Source organism: Nicotiana tomentosiformis, chromosome 2 (assembly GCF_000390325.3).
Source record: "Nicotiana tomentosiformis chromosome 2, ASM39032v3, whole genome shotgun sequence".
In the NCBI taxonomy this organism is placed as follows: domain Eukaryota; kingdom Viridiplantae; phylum Streptophyta; class Magnoliopsida; order Solanales; family Solanaceae; genus Nicotiana; species Nicotiana tomentosiformis.
The window spans coordinates 150,804,298-150,819,351 of record NC_090813.1 but is presented as its reverse complement, the minus strand read 5'-3'; the positions used below and the strand labels follow the sequence as shown (position 1 = coordinate 150,819,351).

The window sequence follows — 15,054 nt, the reverse complement described above, 5'->3', positions numbered from 1 at the left end:
TTGATCATCCTCGACCCTGATCTTTGACTGGTACTGATTATGTACATCGGCCCAGGTTACCGTTAGATATTCAATTAAATTCTACTTTAGCTGTCATGATGCCACCGAACTTTGTTCGTTCAAACCTTGAGTAAATGCTTGAACAGCCCAATCGCCTGTGACCATTGGTAGTTCCATGCGTTCCATCTCGAACCGAGATACGAATTCCCTCAATATTTCGCTGTCTTTTTGCTTCACCTTGAAGAGGTCTGACTTCCTAGTCGTAACCTTTATTGCTCCGGCATGTGCCTTTATGAAGGAGTCTGCAAGTATGGCGAAGGAATCGATGGAATTAGGCGGCAAATTGTGGTACCATATCATTGCTCCTTTCGACAAGGTTTCTCCAAATTTCTTCAGTAGAACAGATTTAATCTCACTGTCTTCCAAGTCATTCCCTTTTATTGCGCATGTATAAGAAGTGACATGCTAATTAGGGTCGGTGGTCCCATTGTACTTAGGAATTTCTGGCATTCGGAATTTCTTCGGAATGGGTTTCAGAGCCGCACTTGGAAAGAAAGGATTTTGTACGAATTTCTTTGAATCCATACCCTTTAGAATCGGTGGTGCCCCCGGTATTTGGTAAACCCGGGAGTTGTATGTCTCTACTTTCTTGCCATTTGCCTCGATTTTATTTTCTCCCGATTCAATCCGTTTAGTGAGCTCCTCGAGCATTTTCATAATGGTGGGGTCAGTCCCCGATTCGTTAGCGTTTGACCTTTCCGGCACAAGCTTGGCCCTGTGGACGACTTCTGGTTCGATCCTACTCGGTGTTCGATGCTGATTTTGTAGTTATGCTATAGCGGCTTGTTGAGCCTGTAACATTTCGAATATCAATTGGAGGCTAACTCCACCATCTTCTCCGCCCTGCGTACCTCGACCACCTGATCGAACTTCCCTGCGTATGCTACCTTTGGGATCAACGCCCAAATTTGCATTTAGGGCGACATGTGAACCGACATCGACAGGATTTGCAGTTGGTGCTCCCTCGAGGTCAGCCTGAGGCGCCTCAATCCCTGGGGCGGCTATATTGTCATTTTCCCCGTGAAATCCGAGGTCGTTGTCACCGTGTGTAGGCGATACTTGTGAGTTTGACATGTTTATCCTGAAAACAAAGATTCTTATGAGAACAAGTGTAAAGCAGTGTGTGTTATCGGAATCAGTATGAAGCAATCACTATTATCCTTTGCCCCACGGTGGGCGCCAAACTGTTTACCTTTAAAATTAGATAACAATTAAACTTATAATGTGGTTCTAAGGACACGTGATTTCACTTAATACCAATTGATAAATATGAAGATTAATAACAGAAATAAACTATAAAGTAAAGCAAACCAATGTTAGAATGGAACTCAGCCCTCAAGTTTGGATACCCTCGAACTGGTTGATGTAAGAACAATCAAAATATAACAAGCTGATGAACAATAGTATAAACAAGAAAGAGAATTATATTGCTTTGATATTTGTCAATAATGTGTCCTACAAATGATTAGAACCCCCCTTTAGAATCCCCCTTTAAATAGTAGAGGAATTCCATTTATGGTATAATTCTAATTACAGAAGGAAATCACATGATTAGCTAATTAACCGTTCCTGATTTGATCCGTTCTGAGATTTACACCATAATCCTCAACCAGTCACGGATATCTCGCCTTTCTGTTATTGTGCTATCTTCGATCTTGCTCGATGTTTGTCTCATTTGGCTTCGATCGCTACTAGCCTCGATCTCGACAGGTACCTCGATTCTGAACTCGGTACCTTATCCTCGTGATTTAATCTGTTCTGTTACGAGACCATCCTTCGATGCAACCTCCCGGTCTTGGTCAAGTAGTAAAATCGGATGGGCCCGATTTTAACGATATACACAGCTATTACATTTAATTGAGTTGCTATCAAGTGTTTTCCACTTAAAGCATATGTATTGTGATGGGCTGTTTTGACTTCAACGTGACCTTTTATTTTAAATAACCTGTAATCTGAAAAGAAGAAATTGACAGATCGGAAAAAAAACCTTGGTAGACTTTATAATTTAGGTTGAAATTTCATCTAAACTGAAAATATTGTCGTCATACATATATGGGAGCTTTTTGATTGGGTCCTTGGTGCATTTTTTCTTTTTGTCTTTACCTCGTTGAGATTAAAGTGGCTTGTTTTCCTTCATTTATGTATTATGTTTTGAACATTTCACATTCTTATCAAATGGTGCATCAAAGTGGGTAATTGAATATCCAATAAATGTCAAGGACTGAACTGGAAGGCCCCAAAACTTAATGGTCCAAACTTGAATTCTTTCAGATCTACTGTACAACTGTTGCACTTTATTTTTTATTAAATGCGGACCAATCAACTTTAAGTAGACTTGTAATTAAGTATAGGAGGGTAGTTATTATAAAAGACGTGCACCTAAGCGGTCCCCTATTTCATTTCATTTAGAATATGCAACTCAATTAGGGCACTCAAGGATACTTTTCCGGTTGATTTTTTGGCTTTTTTTATTCATAATATTAGATTTTTTCAGATATCAATAAGTAATTAATTTTTTTTTTTCAAAGTTGCCTTTGGAGTAAAAGCCTAGGAATATTTGTTATATTTTAATGAATAAATTAAGATTACTATGGTTAATTTTATTGTTAATTAGTGCTAAAAGGTGAATTCCATAATATATATGAAAACAATCAAAAAATCAAATAAAGTAGATCGGAGGGAGTATGGTTTAACTGTTAATGATGTGAGTAAAATCAAATTACAATAAATATAAAAAAAAATACACTTATATTGCTAAGAGATAACAAATATTTGGTGAAATAGTCATATCGATACATGCAATGAGAAAATACAGCTCAATTTGAAATTAGAAAAAGGGAATTAAAGAGGAAGAAAGAGAAAAAGAAAAACAAGTTAGTGAAGGCAAGAAGTCAATGTCAATAGCTGTAAGAAAACGGCAATAAAATTTTTTTTAAAAAAACCAACCATTAAAACCTCTATATATTGACACTGTACAAAAGAGAGGCAGAAGAGGAAAATCTAAAAAGAGGTGCATTTATACGAGTATATAATAAACGAGGAAAGTCACGAGGGACATCCTTCCTTTTTGTGCAAACGCCAAAGTATATATGCATGGTTTGAGCGCATCTTTTATGCCATCAGCCAAAGGGCATCCTTTCTTTAATTACAAATTCTTCTTTGGTAGTTTTTCCTCTTCCTCTTATCCATTCTTGTTATATTCGTATGTTGTTTGAGAGGTTGAAGCTGCCAGCATGATCTGGTAAGACGACCATAATCCATTTCCTTCCCTCAGATCCCTTATCCGCAGAGGTGAATTCAGAATTTAGCTAGAGTCAGTAAATTTACAATGAGTTTAATCTTATAATATTATATATATGTATGTATTTTAATTTTATATATATATATATATATATATATATATATATATATATATATAATTCGAGTTGAAAACAATAAATTGAATCAAGAGAATTCGCCTTAGATTTGGCCCCTCTTCCTTAATTTCCTAATAAAAGAAAACTATATTTACCATTCAAGAAAAATGAAACGTTGAGATATTTTTCCTTTATTGGGTTGGACGCTAGCTAGATTTAGATGTGTTTTGTAAATTGTAGTACCTACTGGGGATGGGGATAAAAGGATTTGGGCTTTCATATATAGGTTTAGTTTCATCAGGTCATCTAGCAGCTTCAATCACTCACCAACAATACAAGAGATAAATGAGCTAGCTTGATTTTTCATCAAGGATAAGTCAATTCTATTATGTTCAAAGGTTTTCATATATATATCTCAGGTACTTTTTGATTGTCTTTTATTTAATTTGTTCTACTCTTAGATTCTTCAATCCTGCAGCTATGGGCCTCTGGTGTACTTTGAGATTGCTATAGATGTGAATCCACTCATTAAAACCTAAAAGAACTTTTTTTTCTCTCCACATTTTACATTTGATTAGTCTAAGGTTGAACTTCCAAGAAAGCCAAATTTCTTTTTCTCCTGTTTCGTGAACTTCTCTGGGTTAACTTAAAAATAACTGCATAAAATTATGCATAGTAATAACCTGAAAAAATAAGATAAGTAACCGGCCAGTTTAATTAGTATATGATAGGTTCAGATTCATTAATAGTATATAAATTGTTTATATATTTAGTATTATATTAATTAAATCCTTTTATTTTTATTTTTAAATTTGAGAATTGATAAGCTCGGCATGAAATGATGAGAAGTCCGAGATATTATCCTAAGAACCTCTGAGGTTATCCTTAACCAAGTTGCACTTCTCATCCTCTAAATCTCAAATATATCGTATGTTTGCGTGTTTGTTTGTTTGTTTTTCCGTGCAGATAATATCAAGAGTCAGCAAGTAAAACAAATTTCCAGGACACGAGAAAGACATACTTGGTAATCAATATTTAGCTTGTAATTTTGTAAGGTTATGGTAGTAACGACATGATGACAAACTACGTAATTAGTTTGTGGGAAAATTGAGAAGCATTTTGGTTACTTTTGTCTATACTCTTTTATTGCATCTAACAACTACTTTTTCGTTTGTTACAGGTATTCTTTTTTTATTAATTTGTTTTAAAAGGAATAATATTTTTTATATTTAAAAGCAGTTTAACCTTAATTTTTTTATTTCACCCTTAATAACATTTTAATGTTGTATGGCGCTCATATACACAAGAAGTTGTTTATGAATAAAAGCATTATACCTATTGTCGTTGTATTTCAGTTAAATCATTAGTTTTGAGATTTATCTAGCAAATATAGAAAAACGTTCTCTCTCTCTCTCTCCTCGTGCTGAAAGTTTTGGAGAATTTGATATTTCCAATTGATTTGCAGTTACTCTTTTTTTCTTTTCTGAAAAGGAATCTTAAGAAATATTTGACTGATTGAAATTGAGAATTTTGTAACCTTACACTGATAAACAAGGAAATTGATTGTCTCTGGAATAAGACTTGTGAATCGCAGTTTATCACTTTATCTCACTCCAACGTTTAATCAACCGTTTAGGTGCAAGCCCACTAGGTTTGTCAAACCGTTAAGCGCTTTTTAACTTTTGAAAGTGTTTGACAATAAAAAAAAAAGCTTAAAAAAAGTTAAAATCTGCTTAAAAAAATCAAAATTAACAAGTTGGGTAAACTCAACCTTTTCGAAATTAGCTTAAAAGTCATATTGTTTTGACCAAAAATATAACATTCTTATCCCTTATAATTTTTCTTAATCTCGAAATTATCCTTAAAAACTTGAAATTGCAGCCTCTACTTTCTTCTTCCTCCCGAAATTGCAGCATCTGCTTTCTTCATTTTACTCTTTTTCTTGCCCATTCTTCTCCGGATGGTAACGATTCGTTTGCTTCCAATTTTTAGTTTTTTACTAATTTTCTTTATCCGTCGCTGTTCTTTGTGCTGAGATTACTTGAAGTAGTACCCAGCAATTTTCTTTTCATTTCATACTACTTTTAGTTTTTTAAATTGAAAGTGAATTAAAATGTTAATTATTATGTATTCATATTATTTAGAATAAAATATTATAATAATAAGTTTCTTTATAGGTTTAACAGCTTTAAGGATATTTCAGTAATTTTAACAAAAAAAGTGTTTATTAATATTTGCTTACCAAATATTTCAATAACTTTTTTTCAGCTCCAACACTTTTATCCAAATACGTAACTGCTTATTTATAAAACCAATTACAGCATTTAAAAAGTGCTTTTAAGCACTTGTACTTAAAAGCTATTTTTTTTTTTTTTTTAGCAAATCCAAACGGACCTCTGTAAGCCCATCCAACAGACCAAAGAAGTATTTCACGAACATGACCTTTTTCCACGAAAATATAGTATAATACTCTTTAACCTTAAAAACAGCTAAAGGTAGTTAAAGTGAAAGTCAAAGTAAAGAACCTGCCCTTTGTCTCAGTTTTTGAGTAAAAGAAAGTTGTATTGACTTGAGAAGTTCGGAATGTACGAACACGTGTAATATAGTGGCCAATTATGTAAAATAAAATTATGAAACACCATAGTTCAAATCTCAATTGAAGCAAAAATTCTAACTGATATTTTCTTTATCTGTCTAAATTTTGAGAGATTATCTTTTCTATCAACTCTGCACAAATCCATATATATATATATATAGGCATGTATTGCTCCCCCATTTTGTCGCAGCTCACAATTTCAATGAAACCTGGGGCAGCCAAGCCTGACTAGTGTTGCAATTGCAGGCAGCTTCCCGCAGCTCCGCTAAATCTGTCCATATAAGGCTCATTTCACATCATTTCAACTCACTTCCAAGCACAACACTTTCCTAACATCATTCCACCCCTCCCAACTTATTAAAATGGTCAGAACATACAATATGTAGACATTAAGAGGTCTTGCATTAATTTTGGTGTTATTAATCCCTTGTTTGGTAATGCATTAGTTATACACTCTATTTAGTACTATTCTTATACATAGCAAACCATGACATTAGTAATATCATAATTTTTAATACATGAATAAGTATAAAGACAAAATTGCTCTTTCAAAACCTTTTCCAACACATGTGAAAGGTATTTTTATAAAGAAATAACTTCTTAAAAAAATTATGCAATACATATTATTTTTAATACACTAAACCAAACAGTTAAAAAATAATCTCAGCATTACTAATCTCAGCACTATTAATACAATATTCAGTACTATTCTTATACACCCTACCAAACGACCCCTAAAAGCAGAGGTGGATGCAGTGTGATACAAATATGTAGACATTAAAAGTAGAGGCAGATACATTGTATCTGTACCGGGTTCGCGTTCATTTGAACCACGATGCAGAACATAAATTTAAGTGTAAAAATCTACTAAAATTACAACAAATAATAGATATGAACCTACGACATTAAAAATATAATGAGTTCAGGATGAGGAACCTTAAAGATTGAACTCGTATAGCTTAAACTATATCCGCCTCTGATTTAAAGCACGTAAAAGTTATTAAATTTTATGGGCGTAACAAAAGAGAAGGGAAGACTCGGTCAATAGTGAGCTCAACTTTAAAATGGGAATTTACAACTGATACTATCATCCCCAACTAATTAATCAGTCAATACAGGAACAAGGATATTCAAGGTATACAGGGGAAGCCAAGAACTTATGCAACAAAACTTGAACTACAAGAAAAGAAAAAAGAAAAAAGAAAAAAGAGAAACAAATAATACAAAACATGCTACTCTTCTCTGAACACTCCCCACAGATAATGCTTTCCTTGAAACCCTGCAAAGCAATTAATTCAGTAAACCAAAAGTTGGAAATGAGTAACTCTTGATAAATAGAAGTGACTCACGCCAGTGACGCCGTGGCAGGTCCATAGAAGTGAAAACCAAGAGCTCAGCATTTTTCACAACGGTTCTCATGGCAAGTCCTTGATGAATCATCTCATCAACCAGGTCATCAAATGTCGCCACGACTCTGGAGTAAGAAAGTTGAATATTAGACTTCACTTTGATACGAGTTGCAAGAGAAGATGGTATAAGACTGACCTTGCATCTTTTGGGAAAAAATATAGGGCAATAATATCATCGCTTGGTTCTGATCTCAGAAAATCCTTAGGCCAAACATTGGATTTTGGGACAATTTCTAGCTGAAGTGTTGACGGAAAGAGACATGCCTCGTCATACACCTTTTTGCATGCTTTACTTGATATGCGAGCTACAAATCCATCCAATGTACCATGATCGCCATTTAGTATGTTAAAACTTCCACTGCGAGTAGATTAAGACAATAAACTTGAGTCTAGAAAGTCACACTCTTGTATAGGTGTTGTCCTGATTGAAATCAAAATATACCATCATAGACTCTGCCAAAATTCTTCCGATATACTTTTTGAGATGGAATTCTTCCGATCTACTTTTGTCCATACATTTTGTTTCAAAATTTTGAAACAATATTTGGAGATTATTTCAAATAAGTGCTTGTTTATCAAGCTGACAATTATTTCAACTTCAAACATGAATTATGGAATTTGAAGTTTGAAAAACATGTTTTAGGAGTTTTTCAAGTTTCACTCACAAAACTTTAGCTGTGTTTTCATGTCCAAACACAACAACTTCCAAATATCCTTTTTCAACTTAACTTCATATACTATTACTTTTTCCCAAATATCAACCAATTCATGTCCAAATGCCTAGATTTATCCCATTAATGTTAATGTACCCTCTATCCCAATCAAATAACAACTTTTTTTCTGTTTAAGTCGAGCAAGAACAATGTCTAACTTCCTGAAGAGCATATGCAAAGATTCAAATCCCCATTTCCTTCCCCCTTTTAAACAATTATGGCCAGAAAATAAGTACGATAGCTTCAGTTAATTATTTGAAAGCTCAAAATATTTTTACTGCATTCCTTTGGTTTTGTTATTTTCTTCGATTTTTTCTTTCCCGTAAATGTCTCAGACCAGTAATCAAACACAAAAATTGTGATTGCAAATGCAGAAAATGTAACTCTGACCTCCATGTAGGATTAATTACTGGCTCGGCACATTGATGAGATTCCGGCAATAAAGCATATTGCAGATAATCCGTGGTTGATTGATGAACATCTCCAGAAAAAATGTTACTGCAGTTTCCTTGGTACTTATTTCCTCCCAAGATTTAATTTTCCACCATGGTTGCTTTGGGAAATGTTCTTAATTCCATTCTTCATATCTGTGCAATCAGTCACCAAAAGTGAGAGATCAGTTGAAAGAGTAACGTTTCTGTTCTATACAAATTCTAGATTGAACAAAATCACAAGTTATATTAGATTGCTCTGTCGGGCCGGGTTTTGTGGCACAACACGGACGCAATGGATGATTTTGATGTTTATGCGCTTCCTTATTTGCTGAAGAACATTGACCATGCTCGAATAAATCAAAAAAAATTATAGACCTTACAACACTGCTCAAATGAAATACCTTTGTTTACATCAAGCGGAGAGCCGTCATCCACGACATCAGACAAGCCGGTCGGGGGTATCAACTCCTTAGCTGGCTTTATTTCAAGAATATCTTCCATTGCTTCATGGATACACTCATCTCCTAGAGTAGGGTTTTCCTTTCTCTTCAATTTTGGTCCCACATTTGTTTCAACGCCGCTAGAGGAGAACAAATTTGATCTGATACCAGCGTATTCGTGACATTCCTGTGACTTACAATCCTCACAAACCCAATGAATGAATTCGTTTAAACTTCTTGGCAACTCATCCAGGCAGTAGCTGAGGGCAAAGAAATAACAGGAAAACAAGTTCAAACAATGTGTCTAAACTATCTTCACTTAGACTTGGTAGAGGTAAAGCTTACACGGAAACCAAAAGGTTAGCTAGAAAGTAATTGGTGAAAAACATTATGGGTTATGTTACTCCAATGATAATCCATAACAACCAGAAACCATCTTGGACCTCAATAAAGAGTAAGCTTTAAAGTTTGTTTGAAGTCAATTTCTCATTTGCATTATCAACAATAGAAGCATGTACACTAAAAAAGTTTCTGCTCCTCTTTAATTGAGTGTATAAAAAGCCAAACAAATTGTTTCATAAATTATATCTTATTTGGTTAACAAGTAGTAATAGTTCCGACATGCAAGTTATTAAAAATAAGGACAGACCATGCACGAAGCATCCTGCATTCACGTAGGGTTGGGGAAGGGCCGCACCCCAAGGGGGTGCGATATAGGCAGCATACCCTAATGCAAGCATCAGTGGGCTGATTCCACGGCTCGAACCCGTGTCTTATAGGTCACACGAAGATAACTTTACCATTACTCCAAGTCTCCCCTCCATGCAAGTTATATTTCATATATTATAATATAGTATACTATCACATGGGGGACAAGAGTGGGTTGCTCTAGTGCTAAGCACCCTCCACTTCCAATCAAGAGGTTGTGAGTTCGAATCACCCTAAGAGCAAGGTGGGGAGTTCTTGGAGGGAGGGGAGCCGAGAATCTATCGGAAACAGTCTCTCTACCCCAGGGTAGAGGTAAGTTCTGCATACACACTACCCTCCCCAGACCCCACTAGTGGGATTATACTGGGTTGTTGATGTTATTGTTGTTGTTGTTATCACATGGGGGTCTGTGTTGGAACCAAATAAACAAAACAGAAGAAAAGGCTACAACGGCATCCATCACTACATCTCTAAAAGTAAATCAACTTTTCTAATATCATTCTCTCCGTTTTCTTTATTGTTTTAGGAGGATCACCAATGCTGACCAACTTACTAATGCACTGCAGCGTGTAAACATTGAACGCAATAAACCAGGGCATCATAGAATCCTCTGTCACCACACTGCAAACATACATTCATCTGCAAGAATGTAGAACAAGTAGTTATGGAGTACCTGCTAAATAATACATTGTATTAATTTCCAAAGAATGTAGAACAAGTAGTTATAGAGTACCTACCAAATAATACAACGTACCTACTAAATAATATACATTGTATTAATTTGCTCAGTATGACTCGTCAGAACCCTTGTTTCCAAAGAAATGAAAGTGGTGATATGGGAATGATCAACTATTTTTCATACAAATGACTATCACAATACAAACTCAGAGCTAACAATAATTCACGGAGCTTGAAGTAATTATCCAGAAACAATGTATTCGCCAATCCAGTCATCTTGGCAAGGTTATGGCAGACAGACGTACAATATTGCAAGCAAGTATGAGATAATTTTCTATTTTTCTTCCTTACACTATCGAGACTTGAAATGTGAATCAAATATGAAACTGCCTAGACCGACCTGAGTGTAAGCTTCCGGAATAGGATTCTTGCACCCTTTTTAATTTAATTAAAAAGAATTTGAACAGGATGAACCAACTAAAGGAAATATATACTAACCAAAAAGTAGGTGATAGTTACACATACCAAGTTAAATCATTGTATCAGCCCTCACATTACTGACAAGAAAAAGCTAGTTAAGAGATTTTTATTAAAAAAAGTAAAAAGAAAATAAAGTGCAACCTATTTGACCATAACACACAGGAGACAGTAAAAGTTTCCAGAAAAGCAGAAAGAATATACTCTACCCCCACCATTCTCAGAGTTCTAGAATGCCATGTAAACAAGAAGAAAGACAAGAACTATTTGGCGCACATGCATGTTCGAGTTTCCAAGTTTTTTATGTGAAAAAGTTTCACTGCATGAATCCAAAAGTTTGAATAGTCACTACTGTAAAATCAAACTGCAACTTTGCATTCTGATTTCCACGGGCTTCACCATTTCTAGATATCATGCCAGAGTAAGATCTTGACGCAGTTGGCCTCAAATAAGAAGATTTGGAGGAGTCTTGTAATATGCTACATACTTTTTTTGCCTCTTCATCATTGGGAAGAGCACCTTCATGTCCATTTTTAAGTGCACTCAGCTCGTGTTTACTGCCTATTGCTGGCTCCTGTATACTACCTTTTGTTGCAGGAAGCTTATTCACGGTCTTATCAGTAATGTACATCGCAATGCCAGCATTGAGTTCATTATCACACCTTTTCTGTCCTACAGGGGTCTCTAATACATTTTCAAGGACAGAGCCTCCATTACTTGCTTCCTCTCTGCAATTAGCCTGACCATATATAATCGGGCAAAATACAAAATTGGCTGCTCGACCTAAACTAATTGCATTTGCTAGCTAAAAGTGTATAAAACATGTATATTTTTTGTATATAATACACATATATACAAAAAATATACATTTTGTCAGCTATTATAATTGGGAGTGGCTAATAATATACATTTCTCTATATAATCCACAATAAATAGGTCAAGAGATCAACCCTTTTACTTTTGCAATGAATAACAACAGAACGACAACTCTAAATATATAAATTAAATAAGGAGAAAAATAACTTTACCACCTCAAGAATGAAGAGCACCAGACACAAATAGATCTCCTCAAACAAATAAAATTTGATACCTACTTACTACAATACTATCATCCCCACTTGATTTCAACTATGTACTTACCCTCATTATTTTAAAAGATAATTTCTCAAGCTCTTATTAATTTGCAAATGATATAGCTTACAGAAACCTTAATGCCCATAATACTAATCCATTATCTCTCCTTGTCACCTGCCATGTAAATTTTCCAATGAACTAATTAATAAAAAACATGTATTTATATTAGTTCTTAAAGTTCATTTTCCGATACTAATATATCCTTGGGACAGCAATCTCAAAAGCGTGAATAGCAGTTTCTGAACTAGTATCATTCTGTTAAGAGCTCAGTATCAAGGTATACCCATAATAATGTTACGCCATAGCGAAATGAGAACAAATAACAGCTGGTAAGGCCAAAATGGCAGAAGACACAAACTTCAAATAAATGAGTCTATCGTAATGATCAAACTTTCTTTCCATGTGCTTAACTAACTAAGCCATTTTTTTGCCTCTTGACAAGAGATTCTTGTTTTAGCCTTCTCATATACGGAATTTCCCTTATTTGTTCCGGTACTTCATAATGGAATTTAGACCATCTCCAGTTTTTATCTTAAAATCTCGTTTCACTTATATTTCAGGTATGACCTCACCTACTTGTACAACTTCTCAACTTGTTCGAAATCTCCTCCATGATTCAGGTTTCATGGTTTGATTTTTATTTATTTTTCCCTTCAAGGAGAAAAAAGAAAAAGTAGAGAGAACAGAATTCCTAACACTTCGAACTTACCCATGAGTAGCAACATTCTTGCTCTCAATGCAGTAACCAGAGATGCTAGAAGATCCTTTCTCACCATAATGCACATCGATTGTCATCTACAAATATTTTCACATAGCATTGCAATTAGATGTTGACATTTGATATAAAAAAAGATCAAATAAAATGTCAATACCGTGATCACTTCACATTGCAATCAAGTATATAATCCTCAAAACCGAACAAAAATCGCTTCACAGGTAATAACAGTGTTAACCATTAGACAACATGAAGATCAACCAAACGAAGAAAGTTTTCTGGTAAAATTGACACAGATGTTTTACATGGATGAGCCAAGATCACATCCCAACTAACATTAGGCAAAATGTGGTTCTATAACATGACGACATGACTCAAATTCAAACACCAGAGTGAGCACGAGAAATATGTGAAATAGAAACATGTCTGATTTCTCAAATTCCGTTTCTATAAATAACTTCAGGAAAATGAAGATGATATAAATATAAGAAAAAGAATTAAAGTAATGCATGCATTTCTCTGAGATAGCTGTCATCTCTATCATTAAAAGAGATGAACAGGCCAGCTCCTGATAATGAAAAAGTAGAAGAATGTGAAGAAAAATATTACAAAATCAATACCATGTCGATATCATTGAACTATGTGGCTGATTCATTCTCAAATAAAGGAACTAAAATTGTCATATTGTACTTAATTAGAATTTCATCATGAAGTTGTTCGTTCTTAACCATCGTTGTTGCTTTAACTATGATTCCCCAACTTGCAAAAGGCAACAGTGGAAACAACCACATTGCTACTAGTTAACATCAAGCTCAAGATTGAATTCCTTTCCTTTTGTCTAAGTTACAGCCTGATATTCATTAATAGCCGTAGAGGGTAAGATATTGACATATAATGTCTAGAAAACAATGCTAAAGCCAAGTGCTCAAACTAACAAAAACATGGATAAATGCACCCAAATTTAAATCGTAGGTCAGAATTTAAGTTGGCAATATTCAAGCCCACAATACAAACAACAGTAAAGTCCTTACAACCTAGAGTATTTAAAATAATTAAAAGCGCATGGTGATACATATTCCTACATTTTAGTATGACACTAAATCAATGAAGCAGAAATACAAGACACAACATAGAGGTTCAAACATGTTATTTTGTCATGAAACACTATGAACAGTAGGTTTCACTAAATTGTTAAGTGAATTTCATTTCAAGAGCATAAGCATCACAAACCTCACTGTGGGTTGATGTTATAGTAGAAACACAGTCCAGATTTAGATGGCGCTGACAAAGACATGTTTGGAGAGATATAATTCGGAAAATTAAGATGAGCCCCCGAGCCATACATCGATATTGCAGCTTCATCATAAGCAAGAGCAGCGTCAAGAGCAGTAGAAAATGTACCCAACCAAATTCTGCTGCCCTTGTTTGGCTCCCTAATTTCAGCAACCCATTTACCCCAAGTCCTCTGCCTAACACCTCTGTATTTACAGTTTTGATTATCTGGGCCTCCTTTACCTTTCATACATCCCTTTCTTGATCCTTTGGCAGGAGCTTTACGCATAGAATCGAGGCTAGTATTTTGCTCTTTCCACCTAGCAAGTAAATTTCTTGATGACATCCTTCCATTCATTGGATTCTTTTTTTCTAGTGGTAGAGATAGGCAGTTAAAAGACTAAACATCCGAGCTTGTAACGCTATATCAAAATAAAATATATAAAGATGCTGATTATCAGAAAACAAACGGGAAAATATATGCGAAGTATCCAGTGATGTAACAATTATGACCAAAATCAATTTATGAGGCAACTGACTTGAGATAGCCAATCTATTTCCTTCCAGATTAAAAGAGAAGGAAAAACATACCATCCAAGTCACTCCAAATTTTTTCTCTGATAAACAAAAGAAAATCCATATGATTATTAATAGAAAACCACTATGGAGTTCCTTCTATTTTCTATTTTCTATTTTCTATAATAAAGCAAAGAAAGGAAAGAGCAAAATGAAAGTCTAATTCTTCTGTTCCTCAGAAAAAAAAAAAGATGCTAAAAATTTTTTGATCAAAATTCAAGAAACCTCTCGTGGATATCAGTCGACATGCGAAATAGTGATTTGCTGAATTCTGAGTCTATACTGTAATAATCCAACACTACCACTGCGCTGCGCTTCGGTTGTAGGTGAAGAGAAGGCGGTCGGTGGGGGGAACAACTGTTTCTACTTTTGTGATTCATCATTAACGAGAAACGGACAAATAACCAAGATTTTTACTCATGGAATTGGTTGTATGGCAGTAAAATTTGGTGGGATTTTAACTACTTTTATCCCTTTGTCTCTTGG

At 34.7% G+C, this 15,054-nt stretch overlaps 1 protein-coding gene and 1 long non-coding RNA gene across 2 annotated transcripts; one reads left to right on the top strand and one right to left on the bottom strand.

The window, feature by feature from the left end:
* Positions 1-3,485: 3,485 nt before the first annotated feature.
* LOC104096509 (uncharacterized) lies at positions 3,486-4,825 on the top strand. The gene is made up of 2 exons (XR_686338.2): positions 3,486-3,835; positions 4,383-4,825. It is a non-coding gene; the product is annotated as an uncharacterized lncRNA (long non-coding RNA).
* A 2,221-nt stretch (positions 4,826-7,046) lies between these two features.
* On the bottom strand, positions 7,047-14,061 carry LOC104096508 (uncharacterized). Its single transcript, XM_009602894.4, has 8 exons — positions 13,951-14,061; positions 12,715-12,800; positions 10,270-10,389; positions 8,970-9,268; positions 8,525-8,721; positions 7,558-7,779; positions 7,362-7,486; positions 7,047-7,291 (listed from the first exon to the last, which is right to left on the bottom strand). The coding sequence occupies exons 1-5, from the start codon at positions 14,059-14,061 to the stop codon at positions 8,651-8,653; spliced, it is 687 nt and encodes a 228-aa protein (XP_009601189.3). The 3' UTR covers positions 7,047-7,291; positions 7,362-7,486; positions 7,558-7,779; positions 8,525-8,650.
* Between the last annotated feature and the right edge of the window lie 993 nt (positions 14,062-15,054).

What these genes read in the sequence shown, in the direction of transcription:
- LOC104096508 (XM_009602894.4), bottom strand. Translation starts at nt 14,061, where the DNA reads ATGGCTCGGGGGCTCATCTTAATTTTCCGAATTATATCTCTCCAAACA. An exon ending in TAACATCAACCCACAGTGAG is followed by an intron (nt 12,801 to 13,950) that starts GTTTGTGATGCT and finishes AAATATTTGTAG; the next exon opens with ATGACAATCGATGTGCATTA. An exon ending in TCCGCTTGATGTAAACAAAG is followed by an intron (nt 8,722 to 8,969) that starts GTATTTCATTTG and finishes CTGATTGCACAG; the next exon opens with ATATGAAGAATGGAATTAAG.